This window comes from Delphinapterus leucas, chromosome 8, assembly GCF_059928025.1.
Source record: "Delphinapterus leucas isolate spDelLeu-1000000601 "Yukka" chromosome 8, BTC_Dleu_Yukka2, whole genome shotgun sequence".
Lineage (NCBI taxonomy): Eukaryota > Metazoa > Chordata > Mammalia > Artiodactyla > Monodontidae > Delphinapterus > Delphinapterus leucas.
Genome location: NC_143136.1, coordinates 78,933,571 through 78,957,408, shown reverse-complemented (window position 1 = coordinate 78,957,408; position 23,838 = coordinate 78,933,571). Strand labels below are relative to the sequence as shown.

General features: G+C 37.7%; 1 protein-coding gene across 1 annotated transcript in view; it reads right to left on the bottom strand.

Moving 5' to 3' along the window:
* The window catches only part of NEB (nebulin), a 274,540-nt gene that overhangs the window by 78,430 nt on the left and 172,272 nt on the right, over positions 1 to 23,838 (bottom strand). The window contains exons 78-95 of the mRNA XM_089916822.1: positions 23,362 to 23,565; positions 22,789 to 22,893; positions 21,729 to 21,836; positions 19,834 to 20,145; positions 15,637 to 15,840; positions 14,146 to 14,250; positions 13,892 to 13,999; positions 13,187 to 13,498; positions 12,295 to 12,498; positions 11,356 to 11,460; positions 10,357 to 10,464; positions 8,650 to 8,961; positions 7,637 to 7,840; positions 6,809 to 6,913; positions 6,109 to 6,216; positions 4,949 to 5,260; positions 2,712 to 2,915; positions 2,255 to 2,359 (exon numbers count right to left, since the gene is read on the bottom strand). Coding sequence (XP_089772948.1) covers positions 2,255 to 2,359; positions 2,712 to 2,915; positions 4,949 to 5,260; positions 6,109 to 6,216; positions 6,809 to 6,913; positions 7,637 to 7,840; positions 8,650 to 8,961; positions 10,357 to 10,464; positions 11,356 to 11,460; positions 12,295 to 12,498; positions 13,187 to 13,498; positions 13,892 to 13,999; positions 14,146 to 14,250; positions 15,637 to 15,840; positions 19,834 to 20,145; positions 21,729 to 21,836; positions 22,789 to 22,893; positions 23,362 to 23,565 — 3,225 coding nt within the window. The remainder of the gene's footprint in view (positions 1 to 2,254; positions 2,360 to 2,711; positions 2,916 to 4,948; positions 5,261 to 6,108; positions 6,217 to 6,808; positions 6,914 to 7,636; positions 7,841 to 8,649; positions 8,962 to 10,356; positions 10,465 to 11,355; positions 11,461 to 12,294; positions 12,499 to 13,186; positions 13,499 to 13,891; positions 14,000 to 14,145; positions 14,251 to 15,636; positions 15,841 to 19,833; positions 20,146 to 21,728; positions 21,837 to 22,788; positions 22,894 to 23,361; positions 23,566 to 23,838) is intronic.

Here is a 23,838-nt window from a genome sequence, read left to right as displayed (position 1 = left end):
CCTGCCAAAGATACCTATGGCTCAGAAGGAAGAGGGTGAGGAGACTACACTGCAGTGACGAGCTGGCTGTTTCTTCATCCAGTCACTTGGCAGTAAGAGTACACTGCACCATATACTGATTCTGGTCCAAAAAAGAATGTAGCAATGCCTCAAAATTTTGTTTTCTTCCCAGCCCTTGGAAAAAATTAGCTCCCAAGAGGCTCATTACAATAGAGTTGGTGGTGCAGTTTGGCATATGGTGAGTAATCTTTGCTTGAAGGCTCCTTCTCTCACAAAGATTTATTATGTTTTGAAAGATGCCAAGTTACAAGCCATGGTGGACTGCATTAAGGTAGTATCCTTCTTCTAAGGTCATACTTGTTCTACACACAGAAAAATCTCTGTGATCTATGAAGGTGGTACATTTCTTGAACTTTCTTAAACTGTGAAGCTAGCCATGTAAGCGAATTCTCTTTTTATCTAATAGACTTTTTAGTTGATACTCTTCCTTTCCCTGGGCATGTAATGATTTATTCTGCAAATAATGATAATTTTGCCTTGTTCTTTCCAATATTTATCTCTTATACTTATTCTTATGTAATTATTTTGCTGTGAATAAGAAGCTTATCACTTAGCTACTTCCAGCAAATATTAATAAATGGTAATGTTATGGGTATCCTGACTTGACTGAGAAGCTTACTTACTTGAGGATGTGGCTGGCCTTTGATATGAGATTTATTCTTAGTTATGACAAGAAAATATTCATTTATTCTTATTTTGCTAAGATTTTATTTTAAAAAATAAGAATGGATATTGGATTTGCTCACACGTCTTTTAAAAAAATTTCTTTTAATTCATCAGTATTTATTTATTTATGGCTGCGTTGGGTCTTTGTTCCTGCATGGGGTCTTTCTCTAGTTGTGGCAAGCAGAGGCTACTCTTTGTTGTGGTGCGTGGGCTTCTCATTGCAGTGGCTTCTCTTGCTGTGGAGCATGGGCTCTAGGCGCGCTGGCCTCAGTAGTTGTGGCTCACGGGCTCTAGAGCGCAGGCTCAGTAGTTGTGGCACATGGGCATAACTGCTCCGTGGCATGTGGGATCTTCCCGGACCAGGGCTCGAACCCGTGTCCCCTGCATTGGCAGGCAGATTCTTAACCACGTGCCACCAGGGAAGTCCCACACGTCTTTTTTTTTTTTTTTAAACATCTTTATTGCAGTATAACTGCTTTACAATGGTGTGTTAGTTTCTGTTGTATAACAAAGTGAATCAGCTATATGTATACATATATCCCCATATCCCCTCCCTCTTGCGTCTCCCTCCCACCCCTCTAGGTGGGTCACAAAGCACTGAGCTGATCTCCCTGTGCTATGCAGCTGCTTCCCATTAGCTATCTATTTTACATTTGGTAGTGTACATTAGTCCATGTCACTCTCTCACTTGGTCCCAGCTTACCCTTCCCCCTCCCTGCCACATGTCTTTTTAAATCTAATACAATGAGCATATGATTTTTCTCTTTTGTTTTATCACATTATTAGGTTTCTGAATACAGAACACTCTTGGCATTCCTGAATGAACCCTAGTTGTTTGTATCATATCATATTCATGTGTTACTGAATTTGATTTGTTAATATTTCATTTAAGATTTTCCCCATTATTAATGGTCTACAGTTTTCATTTGTGGAACTATCTTTGACAAGTTTTGATAACGGTGATGGCTTTCCTTGTTTCATTAGGCTCTCTGTCAGTTTGTTTATTTTTTGAGGTTTGGAAAGAATTCCCCTATGAAATCATTCTGGGTGACCCTGATATCAGAGAGGAGGAAGGAGAGTCTTTAATAACCTATTAATTTCTTGCAATATGTTTTTATTCTTTTTCTGGGCTCAATTTTAGTAATTTATAACTTTCTTAAAAATCCCCTATAGATCTGGGTTTTAAAATTAATTTGTATAAAGTTGTGAAAAGAACTCTCATAATTATTTTGTGCTCTTCTGAATCTGTTGTTAATTCCCCTTTCTTCTTTGTGTGTCTCTTCATTCCTCTTTCATTATCTTTCTTGCCCTTGTTCCCTTCTCTCTTCTGTCATGTTGACATTGCTTCACCATAATTGGCCTTGCCCAGTGACTGAAAGCCAGGGGTCTGCCCCTCTCCTCACTCCTGGTCAAGGGCCTCCTTGCCCACTCAATCTTCTCTTCCCTGGCTATGAAGAGTTCCCTAGTGATATCTTCATACCAATTGGGTGACTTTCCAAACAAAAAGGGAATCTGTTGCAGTACTTACATTGCTCATATTAAGAGTGTTGGCTCTAGCGAGATTAATTTCTGGAGTATCTGGCATTATGTGGATTGAAGTTTTATCCATGTCCCAAGCTTCTCTGTACTTTGGCTATGGAAAGAACCAATGATAACAAAATTACTTCACAATTTGTCATTTTGCTAGTTGTAGTGCACAACTTTCGATTTTTCTGATCCAAGATCTTTTCATACTAAGGTAAAAGTTTCCAGAATCTTTTCACATAAGTTACTCAAATTTGATATGAAATCTGTATTAATACCTTTTATTCATACTTTGAGTTTTGGTTTAAAATTAGTAAGCAATAACAAAACAACTGTATCAATATTACTTATTAAAATCTTTGCTATCATCAATATTATTATCTTACAAATGGATTACCAGGTTAATTATCATTTTCTATAACATGAACTTAATTTTAATATAGAAGAAAAATGTGACTTACAATACTAATATTTTCAGCATTTGATTTAGCAAGAACAACTTCAGGTGTGTCAACGATACTTGTGTACTTGAGTTTCACCACAGGTGTCCGATAGACACTGTCTTGTAGGATATGCTGGGCATTTTTCACTCTCAGTACTTCGGGAGACCCTTCGGGCACCCAGCCGATGCCACGCAGCCACTCCAAGTCAGCCTTATAGATGGCCTGGGAAAGAAAACAAAGTTAGGAGAGGCAGGGTTTTGTTTTTTTTTAAATCGTGGTAAAGTAAGGAAGCAGTTTTTCATGTTGCATTTTCTCTTCCACAAACAATGATAAAGCCGAGCATGGGCCTGACAAAAATAATTCCTCATATGCATAGCAGTGTTTTGTCCTACTTTGTTTTCCGTGGCAGGGGCTCTGTGTTGGGGTGCCTGTGCATAGTCTAGAAAGCAGAAGGATGCAGAAGGAGTGCTTTGCTTAGGGGATGTGTGGAAGATTTTTGAATATTTTGGTAATCATCACACTAGCCAAGGTGGACTTTTAAAGCAATAATAATAGGCTCTCCAGCAAGTTCTCCACACAACAGCCAGAATGATCTTTACAAAATTCACCATTCAGATTTGATGTCACAACATACCCCCAACCTATGGTTTCTCACTGGTCTCAGGATAAAGATCAAAATCTTAACATAGATTAGAAGGTGATGATGGTCTAGCATCAGTCCCTACCTATTCTTCCAGCCTCATTTTATACGTGCTTCCCTTTTACCCATGTGTTCTGACCACGCTGGCCTTTCAGTTTGTGGTTTGCATACCACCCCTTTTGCATACATTGGTCATTCTGCAGGAACGCACCCTGTGTCCTCCTCATGGAACAAACTCATGCTCTCCCTTCTTACTCCTAAATCAGTGCTTTCCCAGAGAAGCTTTCCCCACCTCATTTTTCATAGTGCCATGATCATTCTTCCTCAGCCATCCCATTTTTATGGATATTCTCTAGTTAACATCTGTTCCTTTTTATCAGTGTGAACTCCCTAAAGTCAGGAAGTTTGTCTTGTTCTTCTTTATTCCCCATTGTACCTTTAGGGCTTAGCACAAGACCTGGCACATGGTGTGTTTAATAATTACTTTTAAAGGGATAATTAAGAATGTAATCCTTACTTCCACAATTTTGATCTCAACTGAGTTTTCTTTTTCCAAGATAGCACTTCTCTTTGAATTGGAATTTGCATTTTCTTGGCTGTCTAAACCTGTTTGGTCAGGTATATGTTAAGTGGTTAACCAGATATAATTGCTCTGTGTGAAACACCAACTATTAATTTCATAAAATAACCCACTGTGTTCTTCAGAAATGGTATTTTAATAACTGTTTAATAGGATACAAATATCAAACTAAAATAAAGAGTAAGAGGAGTGAAAATGTAGGGAAATTTCTACCTTAATGAAGAATGTTATATGTTTTAGTGTGTAAAGTATTGTGGGTACCCAAAATTTGGGAGAAGGGATTCTTGAAGAGGATTACATACAGGTTTTGAAGCTTCCCTTCCTCATTCTTTAAGAACTTCATTGATATGCATTCCTTAATATACTAACGTGGTTCAGGATAATGAAGAGACTGAATTTATCTAGAAATGGTACTAAATCCACCAGTTGGCAATTCATTTCAAATGATGGATATACTTTTCTATAACAAACTCATTCATTATGAGAAAACATCTCCTGAAGCTTAAGGCAATCATGTTCAGATAATTAAAAGGTATTAATTCTGTACAAGAAACAAACATCCTGATGGAATTCATCATTTTCAAAAGATTAAATCCGCAAAAAGATAAGTAAATCTAAAAATACTTTAGGTAAATTAATAAAACAGTGTTGTGAAGAATACCAAGTTCAGGGAACCTAGTGAGTTTGGAGCATGCTGCTAACCTTTCAAATTAATTTCAAGGAAGACAGCCCCTATCATTCAATTGAAGAACCATGAAGATGCCTATGTTTAATAAACTACAAACAGTGCACACATTAACAAACCTATAGAAAAATTCTGGTAGCACCAGTAGCAATGAAGATGAAAACCCTCTGAATAAGCCCAGCATTAAGGCTTGTGATTAATAAACTTGGTAAAGTACTAAAGGGAAGTAAGTGCTCAGGCAGGGAGAATTGCATTTTCCTCAGCACTGGCAGGAGTGACCGGGCAAAGCTGTGGAAGGCTGTCTTCCTGGGCAATAGCTCACCCCTCAGGCACCACAAGCAACAACTTACATCACTCTGCAGGTCATAGGCTTTCCTGGCTTGGATCACATCATTCTGGTCAGGAAAGCAAGACCACTGGTGTAGGTAGTGGCGATAGTCCACATCGCTTGCTAACGCCTGGCCTTCTTTGGCAGCATTGATGGACACCATGTCTGCCGGGATGGTGATCTTAGCCTTGTGGTCATTGTAGGCCTTTTTGTACAGCCTGTCATTCTGCATCTTCAACACATTTGCTGCCCAGACCAGTTTAGGGTCTTCCTTGGCATTGCGACACCCAATGTAATGACCCTTCTGTTTCTCGTAAGCAGTTTTGTATAGATACTGGTGGATGTGAACAGAAGAAAGAAGAATTGTTTCTCCAAACTCACTTTTTCTAGACAGCCTACTCAAATAACTCCATCTCCCTTACATTACCCTTTTTGGGGCACTGCTTTTCTTTGAATTCATACTATAAGTTTTATACTTCTTGATACATTGGTTTGTCTTCTGTAAGCATGAAAACATTGTGAACACCTCAAAGGCAACAATGGTGCGTCTGGATTCCAATATAGCGTTGCCCACTGTTTCCCAGACTTCAGTCACTGTTTGCCATTCTCACATGTTTTGCCACAAAGCACCACCTGTACTTCACACTTTACTTTGTCAACTTGATTCTTTGTCTAAATAAATATATTTTAAAGTTTAAACTTATCTAATATTTTTATTTTAAAATTTATACTCCTATTTAAATGGGAAAAAAATCAGTATTTTTCTAGCACACATCAAAACCAACGTAACTATTTTAAAAATGCTTGTCCATGTACTGCATAAAATTATCACAGGAACCACCTATGTATGCTGCACTTCAACAAACAGTAGAGTTCTTTGTACCCACTGGATCTCTGTAAGTGTTCATGCATTAACTGATATTGAGAAGATATTGAAAAGAAAATAAAAATCTGTGCTTAAACATACGGAGAGCAGAACCAAGCAGAGAAGTTAAGTGGGTCATCAAATTGTTGTCAAAGTTGTTCTTGAATTGGGGATTTTAAAGCACGACACTAGTAACAATGCCCTTCATTCTATTAGATATAATTCCTGGGGAATTAAATTAAAGATTAGTACAGTATTAACTCTCTGAGTGTCTATGAATTAGTGTTTGTTAACGCTGGGCAAGGAGGAGCTCTCACATCACTGGCAATATCTCTGGAAGCCTTGGCATGCTGGATCCCGATGGCATCTGCTCTCAGGTCATAACCCGTTATCTTGACATCTTCCCAAGCTTGCTGATACTGTTTCTGCAAACGGAGATTGCAGTGCCACAGTCAATATGAAGAGGAAGCTACTGAGTCAGCATTACCGATGTGTTCAAGAATATGTTAACAGTTACGATGAAAAATTAATCTCCCCTTAAGATTTATAAAATAGACTGGTTTCATACTGAACTTAAGCTCCAGTACATTTTTAATGACATGTAGTAAAGTTCTTTTCCAGTAACTTTTTTTTAAAGAAGGGAATTTAAAAGATAGTAAATCATGTGAAAATGAGAAAAATTATACATATTGTTTGGCTTTTAAAGGGAAAAATCAATGATAGGCCACTAAAAAGAGAACTAAGTATTACTATACATGCATATATATGTTTTGATGTCGTGTGTTTGGCATAAACCACCGCATTTTTCCTTCCAACAAAGATAAGGACACACATCTCTATATTATAAACACATATGTAGGTGTGCGAGCACACATAAACGACACTTATCATTAAAGACTAGAAGTAAAAGGAATATTAGGGAAATGCCTTTTGCTAAATGCTCTCTGGAGCATTTTGATGAGAGGTTTGGTGAGGCAGACAACACTGTGTGAAGCAAGTGGATGTGCAGGGCCTTACGTTGCTGATGTGCATGGTGTTCATCTTGGACTGCAGCATCAATGGAGTGTCAGCCGGTACATTCACATTTGCCTTCTCTTTGTCCCAGGCGTCACGATACAGTGGCTGGTAAAAATGAAAAACAAAGGATCGGTGATGAGTAAGTAAGCCAATTACCACATGAATAAAATTACAGGTACAATTAAAGGTTTTCTTTGGATGTGTTCAGATGTAAATGGAGATCACATTTTTTTTTTATCTGTGTTTTTATTTAGAAGGTGCCAAAAGTGACTTCAGCAAGAAGAATACATTCATGTGTGCTATAATATAAATGTAAAACGAGTCAGAAACATGATAGTAAATAGATCCTCTTCTATTTATTCACATGCAATTATCTGGCAGGTAAGCTCTCATTGCAGGTGATTATGATAATCCACATTGCAAATCAAGTCCTGGCTTTCTTGGCCTAAATAACTGTCATAATGTCTAATATTGGGGCTGCCCCTGGACCTTTCAACTTATTTCACCGTTGAATAGCAGTAAAAAGGTGGCGGTTTTGTGATCATTGTATTAACTGGTGGACCTGTATTACAGGCAAGGTCTACAAAAGGTGTTCAAGGTGTACTTCAGAGAATATGGAACATGAAGATGCCTACCACACTTACATTGACCAAAGAATTATCTAAACAAATGAAATGTTGATGCCGTTAATTGATGGGCTATATGAAATTCTATCTGGATACATGAATGTTCAAGATTCTAATCCTGGTGTTAGCAGTTTAAAGTTCACAATTATAATTTTTATTGAGAGTTCTTCAATGTGTCTGAACATAGCATCAATTGACTTACCTCACTGATCTGTACAGCATTGATCTTTGCCAGAATAACTTCAGGGGTATCAACAATGCTGGTGAATTTGAGGGCCTCAGGCCTTGTGCGATACAACCTTTCATTCAGGAGATTCTGGGCATTCTTTACTCTCATCGCTTCCACGGAACCCTCTGGCAACCATCCAATACCCTTCAGCCATTCCAGGTCTGATTTGTACACGTTCTACGAGAAGGAGAGGACCACAGAGTACAGAAGAGTCAATTTGCCTACTAGAGCATGATGCCAGCAAACCACACACAACCTCTACTTAAACCAGCTGGGTGGCCAGTCCCATGAAACTCAAGGATCAATGTTAGATGTTAATATTTGAGTGTTACATCTCTGGGAGAAGTTCAGAGTATCCTACAGGAACTGGAGCAGGGCTAACAACTAGCACTTGTGGAATGACAGACCGCAATGGCACATAATTTTGTTTTTATGCAAGGTTGAGCTTCTGTGCTCACTACTTGAAATCTGCCTTTTATGTGCCACTGGGGATAACTTCTGTAGGAATTTGGGAGAAAAAGTTTCTTAGAAGCATGTATAATGAAAAGCAAAATACATACTTATATCTATGTACACCTCTCCTCTTTCTCTCTCTCTAAACATATTATTTAAATATATATATATATATATATACACACATTTTTCCTATGTGTGCCAGATAAACTTGAAATCCAACATTTTTTTATGCTTACATCTGTTTCTGACATTTAGATACCTGATCATGCAAATGTAATGGATCAGGACAACTGGGATTGAAATTTTCTACTTAGTTACATAGAATAAGAGAGTGATTTTCATCTGATGAATAAGGTCTTATAAGAAGGAATCCTCTATAAGATAGAAAATATTCAGGAAAACTCTGCAGAAAAGTACAGAATATGTTAGATTCTATTAAGATTACTGTTTAAATTACATCCTTAAGGAATATTCTGTGATTAAACACATAGACACACATCTCCCCAAGAGTCTGGAGACAGGATACGCACATCGCTCTGCAGTTCGTAGGCTTTCTTCGCCTGGATCACATCATTCTGGTCTGGCAGACACGTCCACTGGTGCAGATAATTGCGATAATCAATGTCGCTAACCAGGACCTGGCATTTCTTGGCCTGAACAATGGACATCATGTCCAACGGTGTATTGTAGATTCCTTTAGACTTCTCATAAGCTTTCTTGTATTCTCTGTCACTCTGGATCTTGGCAGCATGTATAGACCATACCAATTTGGGGTCATCTTGTAGGCTGCGGAAACCCACGTGGTGGCCCAGTTGCTTACGGTAACCTTCTTTGTATTTGTACTAAAGTTGTAAAAAATAAGATAAAAAGACATATGGACATAATGTATGAAGAGGACTTTTCATTAAATGGTTTTGGAATATTTTTTTAGCCTTAATGTAAATTGGCTCAAATTGGTAGTTATTATATATTTTAGTTCTCTTTAAGGAAATTAGGGCTATTTTAGATAGTTTCACAGAGGACACGAACAAATCAGGAGGGAAATAGTATGGTGAACAAGAGTAATAAAAAAATAATAGCTAACATTTACTAGCAATCACTATATGTCAGACACTATTATGAATGCTTCAAATGTATTAGGTTGATTCATATGAAATTGCTGAATTTTTTGGTTAAAAATAGTTGAATCATGGCAATTATAACCTCATTTAATCCTCAGAACATCTCTATGATGTGGATATTAGTATTATCACATATTTCAAATGGGAAAAGTAAGGCACAATGGGGATAATCATTGTCCCTAAGGTTGCCTGGCAAGTGGAAATTAGGTCAGTATCAAGGGTACTGAAGGTACTTCAGGTAGGAAAAAGTCACATGTGCGGTTTTGGAGACAGACAAGAATGGAGCATGCTTCAGGAATGGAAGACAAGGCTGTTGGTTTGAATCAGCAGATGACAACAAAAGGCCTGTGGATAAGAGTTTCCACCTATTCCACACTTGTTCTCAGTGTCTTAGGACAAGAGTAAGATCATTTCTGTTTCTTTCCTATATTTGGATAACATGGGAAAGTTTGGAGAAAGGGAGAGAGAGAGAGCTGGGAATAATGCAGATACTATGGATTGGCTATGCCTTTTTAGAGATAAAAATGAGAAGTAAGAAGGAAGAGACAGCTGGATACTAAGACAAAAACTAGAGGAGAATTTGAAGAAAAGGAACAAAGGTAGCTTAAAGATTTGGAGCTGGGGGGCCTTGGTAGAATAATTATTTTGACTGCTGGTACATTTTAAAGCTACTGTTAAATGAACTTCAAAGGGTTACTCAGAGGAGTATACATACACCTCCAGCATAAAATCTTATATATAAAATGTGATCTCGGTCTTAAGTCTTGTATCAAACTTTCATCTGTGATTTATATTTATGGAGAATGTCCCAAAGATTTGTGGGATAAAATCACATTGTATTGGTTCCTGAATTTTTCCCCAGAATTTGGTATAGATCTTCATGATATTTTACTTCTACTTAGAAACAGCTTAGAAGGTATTTACACATATCCTTCACCTATGTTTACCTCAGTGTTTTTCATCCCATTTTAATATTTTAAAATAAAGTCTTTAGCACAAGGCAAATGCAATTGTTTGCATAGAATTAAAAAAAATCAAACCAAATCAAAATTCTTCAAAAATATTCTATTTGTTGTATAGAGAAGAAAATCCACAAGGAAACAGAAGGAGCTGTACCTCACTGGCAATTTCTCTGGAGGCTTTGGCATGCTTGATTTCAATGGCATCTGCTCTCAAGTCATAGCCTTTCTGCTTGGCCTCATCCCAGTCTTTCTGGTAGAGTTTCTATTGAGGGAAAACACAGGTTTGCTTACAAGAATTGAAAATCAGTAGACATATTCAAAGGAGTCATGATATGAATCACAAAGCACAATGTAAATGAAGGCGGCATAAGAAAAAACAGTCACTTCTGAGTCCTTCTTTTGGTTATTGCCTATTTACTTTGTGGAGTGCAGGGTACTTGTGACTACAATTTTAAAGCTAAACATCTAAATCTACTAATATTTGAATTATTTGCATTCACCACAATATAGTACAATGTGAAAATATCCCATTATACAGTAATGGGAACTAAGAATCAACTGTGAACCTAGAGAACCTTCATCAAGTTACCATATAAGACTTGATAAGATTTTTTCCCAATGTTGCCCTTTGACATTTCAAAGGTCCCTGCTAAAGGGATGTGACATAGATATCATACCCATCCTACACTTTGCATATAATTAAAAGTTTGACTTTTCTTATGGCCTTGAAATGTCAAACAAGAAAGTTCTGGATCAACCAAGAACGTATCAAGACAATAGAGACTGTTATCTCTTATACTTACTTGTGTAAGAGCCACTTTACTAGGGATTTCATTCCTCTCAATTAATATACAATGAAACTGAGCTGTGGACGTTGGATATAGGACAATGATTTCAAGGTTGAAAGAAGGACACCAGTGAGATTCAGGTATCCCACCTCTTGCAGTGCAGGGGCCCAGATATGTATCGAAACTAATGTTTGAAAGAGAATTTCCATTCATACTGCATTGGGAATGGTAGCCAAAGAGGAAGTATCTAGCACCCAAAGCTGTCAACATTTCTAAGGCAGGTAATTTGTCCATTATAACACACCCCATAAGCCGACAGATATTGTCCCATAAAGACATTTACACTTCATATTTATGCCTCTTACATTGCTGATGTGCATGGCATTGATTTGGGCTTGCAGTATGACTGGCATGTCAGAAGGAATGCTTATGTTGCTTTTATCTTTATTCCAGGCTTCTTGATATAGTTTCTGTGGAGAGAAGGAAAATATTATTTTAATACAGCAATAGAGATGGATGTCTAAACATTAAGCCTTAGCAACTATTTAACCTGGGAAAACGTTGTTATAGGTTTGCAGTGGTTAGTTTTTTGTGTCAGCTTGGCTAGGCCAGCGTACCCCGGTATTTGGTCAAACATTATTCTACATGTTTCTGTGAAGGTATTTTTTAGATCAGATTAACATTTATACCAGTAGACTTTGGGTAAAGCAGATTACCCTCTGTGATGTGGGGGCTTGTTCAGTCAGATGAAGGCCTTAAGAGAAAAAAGACTGACCGCCCCTGAGCGAGAGTAATTCTGCCAGCAGACTACCTTGGGCTTGAACTGCAACTCCTGCCTGGGTCTTGAGGCTGCTGGCCTACCCTGCAAACTTTGGAATTGCCAGCCTCTACAATCATGTGAGTCAATTCCATGAAATAAATCTCTCTCTCATACCTCTTATTAGCTCTGTTTCTCTGGAGAACCCTAATACAGTGTTCTACCATTTAACATGTAGCATTATGCCACAGGTTTTGTAATAAGTATTTGCTTTCCTGAGTTGTAATGGAGTGAAATTTTTCACTTTAGTGCTTCCAGGTCTGTGTGTGAGGTAGGGGAAAGGCGCCTTGGCATTTGTCAGAGTTCTACTTAGCATGTGCCTTCACTAAACTAAACTAAGAGATTCTTAGAGTTGCTCCAAGCACTTTAAGTCTTTGAAGAGAAACAATCTACTTTCTCTGTTTCATCCACAGATGCTCCGTTTGGGTGGCATCTTCTGAGAAGAGAGTCCTGCTAAAGGAGAGCCTGGCGGTAGGATGGTTCTTACCTCACTCATTTGCAGAGAATTGGCTTTTGCCAGGACAACCTCTGGCGTGTCGACAATGGAAGTGAATTTCAAGGCTTCTGGGCGTGTCCTGTAGAGCCTTTCATTCAGCAGGTCTTGAGCACCCTTCACCCTGGACATTTCTACTGAGCCTTCTGGCATCCAGCCAATGCCACGCAGCCAATCCAGGTCTGCTTTGTACACATTCTACAGAGACATTAGACAGAAATATTGTTCCAAGTGCTAGACATAGCATCCCTTAATTGGAAAGTAAGTTCACGGGGTTGAGGGGTTGATAAGCACAGGAGATGGTGGTTCCAAAAAAGTAGGACCTGAGATTTTACATGAATCAGGGGTTTCAATATCCATGACAGAGTAATTTGTAAAAGCATAATTTTTTATGCTAGCCATGAATAAGGATAAAATGGTAATAATGCTAAATTTCATGGTAATTATTTGATATTTCAAAGAAATTATATAACTGAAAAACAATTTAAAGATATTGTGTCAAATCTCATTTCATTTTCATCCTGTAATAGGATGAAACTCTGTTTAGTGTTTTGGATATAGTACAATAGTGGCAGTTATTTTTTAAATGCTCAGATAATTTATGCTTATTTGAAATATATTTTCATTGCCAGACAGTACAAAGGACACGAAGAAAATAGTCTGGAATCTAGGCCAGGGAGGACATGACCTAAGTAGGGTTCTTCATCTATGTTCTTTGATTCCCATAACATAACTCCTAAATATGGGTTTTGTTTTAACAATGTGAATGGCTCCCCCTGAGGTTGTGCAGTGAGCAACCCATGGGTCTGTCCACAGAGGCACTGTCTGTACAATTAACAAATCTATGTCCTCCCACTCCTCCTTTCCCAAAGATCACGTTACGTACATCACTCTGTAATTCATAGGCCTTCCTTGCTTGGATAATGTCATTTTGATCAGGTAAGCACGTCCAGTGATGCAGGTAATTTCGATAATCAGTGTTACTGACCAGAATCTGACATTTCTTGGCCAGCAAGATGCCTAACATGTCCACTGGGCTACTGAACTTGGTCTTCCACTTCTGGAAATCCTTCTTATACTCTCTTTCACTTTGAATCTTCCCTGCATGTATGGCACACATAATCTTGGGGTCATCTTCAATGCTCTGGGCTCCAATGTGGTGGCCTTTCTGTTTCTCATATGCTTCTTTGTATTTGTACTAAAACATAAGAAATATATGTTTAGAAGCCCAGTTTTAAAACCATATGCATGCTGACAATTAGACAACATGAAAACCCACGAGCAAATGGATAAGAATTTCATATTTTGAATATTTTGACATCTCTGAACAATTTTAAACTGTTTTATGCTGTCATAAACGTGACAGTAGTGTAATCATATATCTTCACTGCTGAAAACTTTTTCTGCAACAACTCTAACTACAATTTCAAAATGTGTTTTTCTTCTCTGAGACAACAAAGGGAAAGGTCTTGGAAGGTAAGAAGCATGACTGGAGGGGTATATGAGGAAGCAGTTACAAACTGTGGACCACCAGCTGCACTGTGGTTGTCCAGCAAGGTGAGACCAAGGGGGTTAGACAGAGAGCGCTTACGTCACTGGCAATGTCTCTCGAGGCCTTGGCGCTCTTGATGGGAATAGCATCAGCTCTCAGATCATAGTCCTTCATCTTTGATTCATCCCATCCCTTGGTGTAAAGTTTCTAGGTGGAGGATAATACATAACAGAAAAAGAAAAGAGTTATAGAAAGATAACAGGCCACTTCCAGTAAGGAAGGTGGTAAGATAGAAAAAGTATTTTAATTACTCCTAGACTAAAGGCTGACTTAACAATCAGGAAATCTCTTACTTGGCTTATATTGGCAGAATTGCTCTTGGCCAGCTTGATTTCTGGGGTGTCCGGCATCACGTGGATGGAGGTTTTGTCAGTATCCCAGGCTTCTGTATATAAATGCTATGGGGGAGGTGAGGTAAAACCCTTTGTTAAAGCCAATACATTGCAGTTATTATAAAATTTAACTCATTTAACTGTAAAATAGCCTTTGAAAACTTATGTGGAGGTGAGGGAAGCAAAAGGGTATGGGGAGAGTAAATCATGGCAATATTTAAACAGACATATGATCGTTTCATAGCCAATGTAAAGCAACATCATGATCTCAATTATTGATTCTTTTCATCCAGTGACTCTCAAGCTTACTCACAGAACCTTCAAGGATGGAGCTTGGCTATAGAACTATGATATAGTAGAAATCCCTAGACTTCAGAATCAATCCCAAGGTCAAACCCAACTCCCCGATGTCCAAGCTGTGTGATCTTGAGAAAGGTACATAAAGCCTCACATGCCTCATTTTTTGGAGGGGGATACTCATATCTTTCTCATTAAGTATTTTTTTAAACTTTATACTTACCTCTTTTTTTTAAGTTGGGGTGAAATTGGTGTATTACTTTATTGAGTATTTTTTCAAGATTAACTGTAACATATGTAAAGTGCTTGAGTCATAGTAGGCACTCAACAAATTTTATGTTTCCTATTGTTATTATCACTGTGACTGCTGTTGATGAGTGTGGTACAGAATAGAGTTTCTGGAGTTTTAATACCCCAGACGTTGGAGTTTGCTATCTGAGAGTCAATTTCATATTCTGCACTGAGCCCTCATTCTCACTACCCAGATATTTGGAAGACATTCAGGCAGGTGTGGGAGAATTCAGAAAAGTTCAATTCAATCTCAGCTGTGCATATTAAGGGCCTACCTGTTGGATAAAGAAATTAGCTGAGTATAAATAAACAGATTGGCAGCACTCTGGAGGGAAAAAGTGATCATCGGTCTTGTACAATAAAAATGAAAGCAGCAATAACATCTCACTTTCCAAAGTGGGATTTCTACCACCTATGGTTTTGGAAGCAAGTAATTTGAGTTGTGCACTGGCACTGCTATGCACTCCAAGACTTCTGAACAAAATGCAAAACGACTGTATATTTTTTTACAGGATGGATAAAGAGATGCTGATGCCTTGAGTCTGCTCTGCCAAGCAGAATGTACAGAGAAAAGTAGTGCATTTGTGGATGTCTCTGGGTCACTGCTCAGAAGAGTGTATGCCTTACTGCAGAGAAACTGTCCTAGGCTGTACTTCCTCACCCACCCAGAGAATGAGGGGACACAGGGTTGAGAGAAGCATGCAGGTCCAACTAGGATTCAAGCACATGCTCTGTTGAAGGCCTGCATGAGAATTAGGCCCATCGCCTCTCCTTTCTCCGGAAATCCTCTAGGACATTTCTCACTTTATAAGCCCAGTCTGTGGAAGGTATGACACAGGCAACTGGCAAAAGCTGGAGACTCACCTTGCTCACGGTCAGGGCATTATTCTTTGCCAGGACAATCTCTGGGGTGTCTGTAATGCATGTGAACTTGAGCTGGTCTGCGGGCTGGCGGTACTTCCTGTCACTCAGGATTTCTCCTGCTCTCTTCACATTCTCGACCTCCACAGAGCCAATGGGCACCCACCCAATGCCTCTCAGCCACTCAAGATCAGCCTTGTAAATAGCCTGAAAATGAAACAATGTCAAATATGTGCAGAAATTACCTCCACAGCCTGATGTCTAATCTTGATTTAGCATGGTGTATACTGATGGTGTATAATTCTGCATCTTGTGTAAATTTCGGGGAAGACACAGGACTGCCTTACTTTGGTGTAGAATGGCTAGTCCAGCACTTTGTCCCTGAAGGTAGTCAATGTTTGCTGTTTTAAAGACCTATGAAATCTCTAATAATATGTGATTTCATCAATGAAAAACCATTTTAAGGAAATTCCTGCCTGCCTCCTGATACAAAGTGTTTATTTTCTGATTTGATTGCCTATACCTCTTTGTATGGGAATAATTCTCTGTTAGAGTATAGTTTGTTCCTATCTCGTTGGGCAGGGGCCTTCACAGCCATTGTGCACAAAAAGAAAGGATGAACACTTCCACATGCTGAATCCACGTGTTTTCTCGGGACAACAAAAAGGGATCTTTTTTCAGATGATTCTATACTCATGTTTCTAAGCCAAAGAGTATATATATTTTTATTCTTACTTATCCTCAGTCCCTCTTCTTGTGTTGTAGTTCAAGTAAAAAAAAAAGATATTTTATCCTGCTTTCATGTTTCTTCTTTGAACTTAAATAAATTGGCTGAAGGAGAATTTTTCTCATAAGTAAGAGTAACAATTCTTTTTGTTTTTATGGCTTTTTGGGAAACTCTTTTTTACAATGCCACCACTTTTATCATTCTTCCAAAAGTGACTACTTGTCAGAGCCTGATCAAAAAACAAGGAGCTACTATACCAGTAAGGTAGTATTTGAGTCCCAAGGACAATCTACTGGCTGACAACAAAAATACTTAACGTATTTCTAAGGAGACACTGTTTTCAGCTTCTTAGAAAAATTGTCTTGATATATATAACTCATTCTTATATTTCCTTCCACAAGCTATAATAGATATTTTCTATAAGTAGTCAGAAAAATGATAATGCAATAAATTCATTTGGAAAATCCGGTTGCATTAAATCAGGATTTCTTAACCTAGCATCAATGAACTTAGATAGAAAAAACATCTTTATTTTCATTAACCTCTAACTAAAACATAGCATTTCTTTTAGCTATAACTATAGGCAACAGATTATGGTAGTATTAACACTACATGGAATTTTATCAGCAATAGAAGTCATAAATATTTTCATATTTTATTACAGTTGTTGCAGACATCTTGCATATTTATGTTCATCACTTCTCTGAAATTAAGCTAGTTTTACACCCACTGCTAGATCTTTTTATTTAATGGGTTAATAAAAAGCATATATATTACCACACTGTTGGGGGGAATGTAAATTGGTGCAGCCACTGTGGAAAACAGTATGAAGGTTTCTCAAAAAACTAAAAGTATATTGGGTTGTTTGTTTTTTTAATATTGAGCTGCATGAGCTGTTTATACATTTTGGAGATTAATCCTTTGTCCATTGATTCGTTTGCAAATGCTTTCTCCCATTCTGAGGGTTGTCTTCTCATCTTGTTTATGGTTTCCCTTGCTGTGCAAAAGCTTTGAAGTTTCATTAGGTCCCATTTGTTTATTTTTGTTTTTATTTCCATTACTCTAGGAGGTGGATCAAAAAGGATCTTGCTATGATTTATGTCAAAGAGTGTTCTTCCTATGTTTCCCACTAAGAGTTTTATAGTGTCTGGTCTTACATTTAGGTCTCTAATCCATTTTGAGTTTATTTTTGTGTATGGTGTTAGGGAGTGCTCTAATTTCATTCTTTTACATGTAGCTGTCCAGTTTTCCCAGCACCACTTATTGAAGAGACTGTCTTTTCTTCATTGTATATCCTTGCCTCCTTTGTCACAGATTAGTTGACCATAGGTGCGTGGGTTTATCTCTGGGCTTTCTATCTTGTTCCATTGATTTATGTTTCTGTTTTTGTGCGAGTACCATACTGTCTTGATTACTGTAGCTTTGTAGTATAGTCTGAAGTCAGGGAGTCTGATTCCTCCAGCTCCATTTTTTTCCCACAAGACTGCTTTGGCTATTCGGGTTCTTTTGTGTCTCCATACAAAAATGGGCAGACCTAAATAGACATTTCTCCAAAGAAGACATACAGATGGCCAAGAAGCACATTAAAAGCTGCTCAACATCACTAATTATTAGAGAAATGCAAATCAAAACTACAATGAGGTACCACCTCACACCAGTTAGAATGGGCGTCATCAGAAAATCTACAAACAACAAATGCTGGAGAGGGTGTGGAGAAAAGGGAACCCTCTTGCACTGTTGGTGGGAATGTAAATTGATACAGTCACTATGGAGAACAGTATGGAGGTTCCTTAAAAAACTAAAAATAGAACTACCATATGACCCAGGAATCCCATTACTGGGCATATACACTGAGAAAACCATAATTCAAAAAGACACATGCACCCCAATGTTCATTGCAGCACTATTTACAATAGCCAGGTCATGGAAGCAACCTAAATGCCCATCGACAAACGAATGGATAAAGAAGATGTGGTACATATATACAATGGAATATTACTCAGCCATAAAAAGGAACGAAATTGGGTCATTTGTTGAGACGTGGATGGATCTAGAGACTGTCATACAGAGTGAAGTTAAGTCAGAAAGAGAAAAACAAATATCGTATATTAACGCATATATGTGGAACCTAGAAAAATGGTACAGATGAACTGGTTTGCAGGGCAGAAACTGAGACAGATGTAGAGAACAAACGTATGGACACCAATGGGAGAAAGTGGTGGGGGGTGAGGGTGTGTGTGATGGATTGGGATTGATGTGTATAAAATGGATGACTAATAAGAACCTGTTGTATATAAAAAAAAAATTAAACAAACAAAAGACCTAAAAATAGGAGTACCTATGACTCAGTAATTCCACTTCTGGGTATACATCCGAAAAAAACAAAAACACAAATTTGAAAAGATACAAGTACCCCAATGTTCATATCAGTATTACTATAATTGCCAAGATATATAGAAGCAACCTAAGCATCCATCGAGAGATGAATGGATAAAGAAGACGTTTATATATATACATAACAGAATACTACTCAGCCATAAAAAGGAATGAAATTTTGCCATTTGCAACAATAGGGATGGACTTGGAGGTATTATGCTAACTGAAATAAGACAGACAGGGAAAGACAAATACTGTATGATATTACTTACATGTGGAATCTAAAAAAACAATAAACTAGTGAATACAACAAAAAAGAAGGAGACTCCCAGATATAGAGAACTAGTGGTTACCAGTGGGGAGAGGGAAGGGGGGAGGGGAAAGATAGGAGGAGGGGATTAAGAGGTACAAACGATTATGTATAAAATTAGCTACAAGGGTATATTGTACAATGCAGGGAATAAAGCCAATATTTTATAATAACTATATGTGGAGTATAACCTTTAAAAATTGTGAATCACTATATCGTGCACTTGTGACATAATATTGTACATCAACTACACCTCAATAAAAAAGCATCACATATTTAGTTTAATTTTTTTCTCCTGATAATCTAATTTTATTTATTTTTAATTTATTTTAAATTTTTTTATTATTTTTTTATTGAAGTATAGTTGATTTACAATATTGTGTCAGTTTCAGGTATACAGCAGTGATTCAGTTATATATAATTCAGTTATATATATATATTCTTTTTCAGATGCTTTTCCATTATAGGTTATTATGAGATATGAATATAGTTCCCTGTGCTATACAGTAGGTCCTTGCTGTTTATCTATTTTATGTACAGTAGCATGTATCTGTTAGTTCCAAACTCCTAATTTATCCCTCCCCTTGCTTAGTATAATATTTTGATAACCATATTTCGATGTAATCGGTTTCTTTTGAAACCTGTGTGTGTGTGTGTAATTTTATGCATCTCATGACGCCGTCCTGAGAAGTTATCCATAGGTTTCACCAGACTGGCAAAAGATTCCACAGCACAAAAGTTAGAACCCCCTCTTGAAACCTTGCTAAAGAATATTAAACCCACTTACATCACTCTGAAGGTCATAGGCCTTCCGAGCCTGAATGATGTCATTCTGATCAGGCAGACAGGTCCATTCATGAAGGGGTTTCTTGTAGTCTATGTCGCTTACAAGGATCTGGGACTTCTTGGCCAGCACCACTCCCAGCATGTCCACTGGGCTATTGAACTTGGTCTTCCATTTCTCAAAGTCCTTCTTGTACTGCCGGTCACTCTGGATCTTGGCCATGTGGATGGACCACATCATCTTGGTGTCATCCTTAACATTTTGGGCCCCAATGTGGTGGCCAAGCTGTTTGCGGTAGCCTTCCTTGTACTTGTACTGAAAAAAGAATAGAGATATAAGTCTCATGATAAGGACAACTTATTTATATCACATTTCATAGTTTCATAGACACATTATTTCTTTTGATTTTCCCCACCACTAGTGTTAGGGAGAAAGTTTAATATTATCAACTCCATTTTATAAAATAGAAACCTGAAGCCTCCAGGAGTTAAGTGATTTGTTCAAGGTCACATCATAAGCAGGTAGCAGGGCTGAGACTAGAATGGAGAGCTTCTGACTCCTAATATTTTCCCCTTCCACTAAACTCTACTGCCTAGTTTACATTTGCTTAACAAGTAAAGATAAAACATCTTGTACGATTTAAAAGAGCATCTACTTAATTTAAAGACATGACTGTTTTTTTCTAAAAATGTTTTGATATGATGAATATTTTAGAATATTTCCCTTGTAATCAGAATTTATGGTGAATTCCGTGGTCAAGGATACAGGCTACATTTAGAAAGTTTCACCAGGAAATACCTCCCTTATTTGCCTGTCAATGTCATTGAACTTTCAACCATGAGAGAGTAATACCTTGGGTTAACACTCTATCTACTTTTAAAATTCAAGAATAATACTTTATGGTCCATTTTACCATGAGATGGTCACAGTGTGGGCTTCTCTAGGTTAACAGCCAGAAAAAGTTTTTATAATGGAAGGAATGAAGCATATGTCTAAGGTCTGGGACACTTCCAGAAGAAGGAAAGTCTGGATTTGGGTCTTAAGGAGCCCTGGTACAGAATGAGGGTACTGGACACCCTCAGGAGATGTTTCTCATGACACAGGAAGGACTAGAGAGGAGAGGAAAGTGGGTGCTGAGTAAAAGCTTTGCTTACTTCTCAACTTGTTCTTGTGTCCAGTTATGGGCATCTTGGTAGGAGAACTTCACTAAAGGTCAACAAAGGATTAAACAAAACTCTAAAATGTATGCATAATTAACATCTTCCCTTAATGCCAGAGTAAACGGATAGAAGTAGTAGGAAAGAGTTCACATTTATGCTGGCTGATTTACATGTGTTACCAACGTCTTTAACAACAATGTTTTTTACAAACGTCTGGGTTATCAGCTGCTCAACTTCTGAGGCTCAAAAATATGAGCCCAGGGCTTCCCTGGTGGCGCAGTGGTTGAGAGTCCGCCTGCCGATGCAGGGGACACGGGTTTGTGCCCCGGTCTGGGAAGATCCCACATGCCGTGGAGCGGCTGGGCCCGTGAGCCATGGCCGCTGAGCCTGCGCGTCCAGAGCCTGTGCTCCGCAACAGGAGAGGCCACAACAGTGAGAGGCCCACGTACCGCAAAAAAAAAAAATTTAAAAAAACCAAAAAAATAAAATACGAGCCCATTTTTAGTGTTCATAAGACACTTATTTTTAAAGAACATAACTCCATCTTTGACAGATTAGCAGGTATACTGGATATAGTATCTTTTGTTTTCTTTGTTTTCACTTGCCACTTTGTACATGGGGGAGTCGTTAAAGGAAATTGAGACTTGCAGGCTAAATTTCTGGCAAGAAAAGCTGTAAAAGCTGCCATTTGTTAACATCTTTGAGTAAGAAATGCCTCTTCCAAAAACATCAACCTACATCACTAGCAATATTTCTTGATGCCTTGGCTGCTTGGATTGGAATGGCATCCACGCGCAAGTCATAGCCTTCCTTCTTTGACTCTTCCAAAGCAAGTTTATAAAGTTTCTGCAGAAAAAAGAAATGATCAATCGTTACTCCTTTCATAAAAAATGAAACTATTTATTACTAAGCTTTCTCTGTCCTCATTTAAACTACACAGAATTAAGTATTAGTATGAGTTTGTAGAAAACTGTCATAGGTGCTCAAGGATTTTAAGGCACATGGTTTAAACTTTGATGTTTTATTGATTAGTAAATCTAAAAAGTTTTTTGGGGAAATCAGCATCAGGCTGCTAAAATTTTGTTTTGCCAAGCAAGCAAAGCTGTAAAAAACAAAAACCCAGCTATTTATTGTCATGATCTTAATATAAAACGAAGGCCATTTTTATGCCAAAGAAGGAGAAGGAATAAATACAGTATTTTTAAATTGAATATATTTGGATTTGTGAACTACTCAATGCGTTGTCCTTGTTTTCTCCCATTTTACCATGGATTATCATCACAGACCTTGATTGATCTGTGTAGACTAGGGTTTCAGAATCCTCACTCTGATGAAAATGTTGGTCCTGAAGGAGATGGCTAGGAAAATGCTTGCAAATAACATTAAATGGTAACCAGAACACAATGAAGTGGCAAAAGAATACACAGTACGGTAACTCACTGTTTTAACCTAGTGACTGCCTGCTAAATAGTTGTTGAATAAAATAATGACTTGATAAGCACACTGACCTGTAGGGGAAAGCTTTAAGAGTATATTCCCTATTGGGATACTTCCCCAAAATCATTTCATTCTCTGGTATCATCTTCATAAAAGGCTAGTCTACTTTGTGGACCTACCACATAGACCAAAATTGAATCAAGGGAAAACTATCTCTTGAATCAAGGGAGAACTATCTCTTTTATTGACAATGTTGTTCTGGAGAATGCACAATAAATTAGTTAAAAGGTTTCACTAAGGATATTATTACAATAGTTCATTTTTGCCTTTCTCTTCATGATATGATCAGTAGTTTACTCACATCACTGTAGTTTATTCGGTTGAGTTTGGCTAGCATGATTTCTGGTGTATCAGGCATGACATGGATCGTTTTCTTGTCATTGTCCCAGGCTTCAGTATATAAGTGCTATGAAAAAAAAATGAGAAAAATTATTTTGGAGTTCACAGACAGTTTTTCTTTTGATTATGTGCCAGTCACCTCTCTTCTGTACAAAGTAGAAATAAAATTACTAAAGTTGCATAAATTCCTACCTTTCATGTAGATAAATTACTATTTCCAAGAGTATTTAGCTCACTTTTTCATTGACTCAGAGTTTTTACTGTTTCTTATTAAAATTTTTTAACAGTTCTGAAAAGTATAATTGAGTTGCAGAATTTAATATCTATAATTGTGAAATAATTACAGCACATGGTATTTTTAACATCAGTTTACTATTCTGAAGTATTACTAAGTAACTATGGTGTTATAATGGGAAAATCATTTTAAAAGGTATTGTAAATCCTACAGGAATCTTTAAAATGTAGTAACATGTCAGAATTTTTACTTCATTCTATGGTAAATTCCTATACCCGATGGTGAGGAGTGAAGACTCACCTTACTCATGTTTATAGCGTTGTTCTTGGCCAGCACCTGCTCCAGGGAGTCAGTTATGCTGGTAAATTTCAGTGTGTCTGGACGCTGGCGGTAGATGTTATCACTCAGTATCTCTCCGGCCCTCTTGGCTTTAACTATTTCCATGGAGCCAATTGGAACCCAGCCAATGCCTTTCATCCATTCAAGGTCTGACTTATACAAATTCTTCAAATCAACCAACAAGAAACTTTTATTAATTAATTGTTCAGATTCACAGTCACAAAATGGATCATATTAGAGAAACACAAAAGCACTGATGAACAGGTAAAGCTGCCATCACAATCTCTCATTCAGAAGCATTATTGAATCCTGAGTACATTTTTTTCCTAAGCATTTTTTGGCACAGAGGATTGTACTAGGAATGATGAAAGATCTTTTTTGAAAAGTAAAAACACAGTCCTGCCCTTGAGGGTATTACAAGACTTTTTACACAAGAGC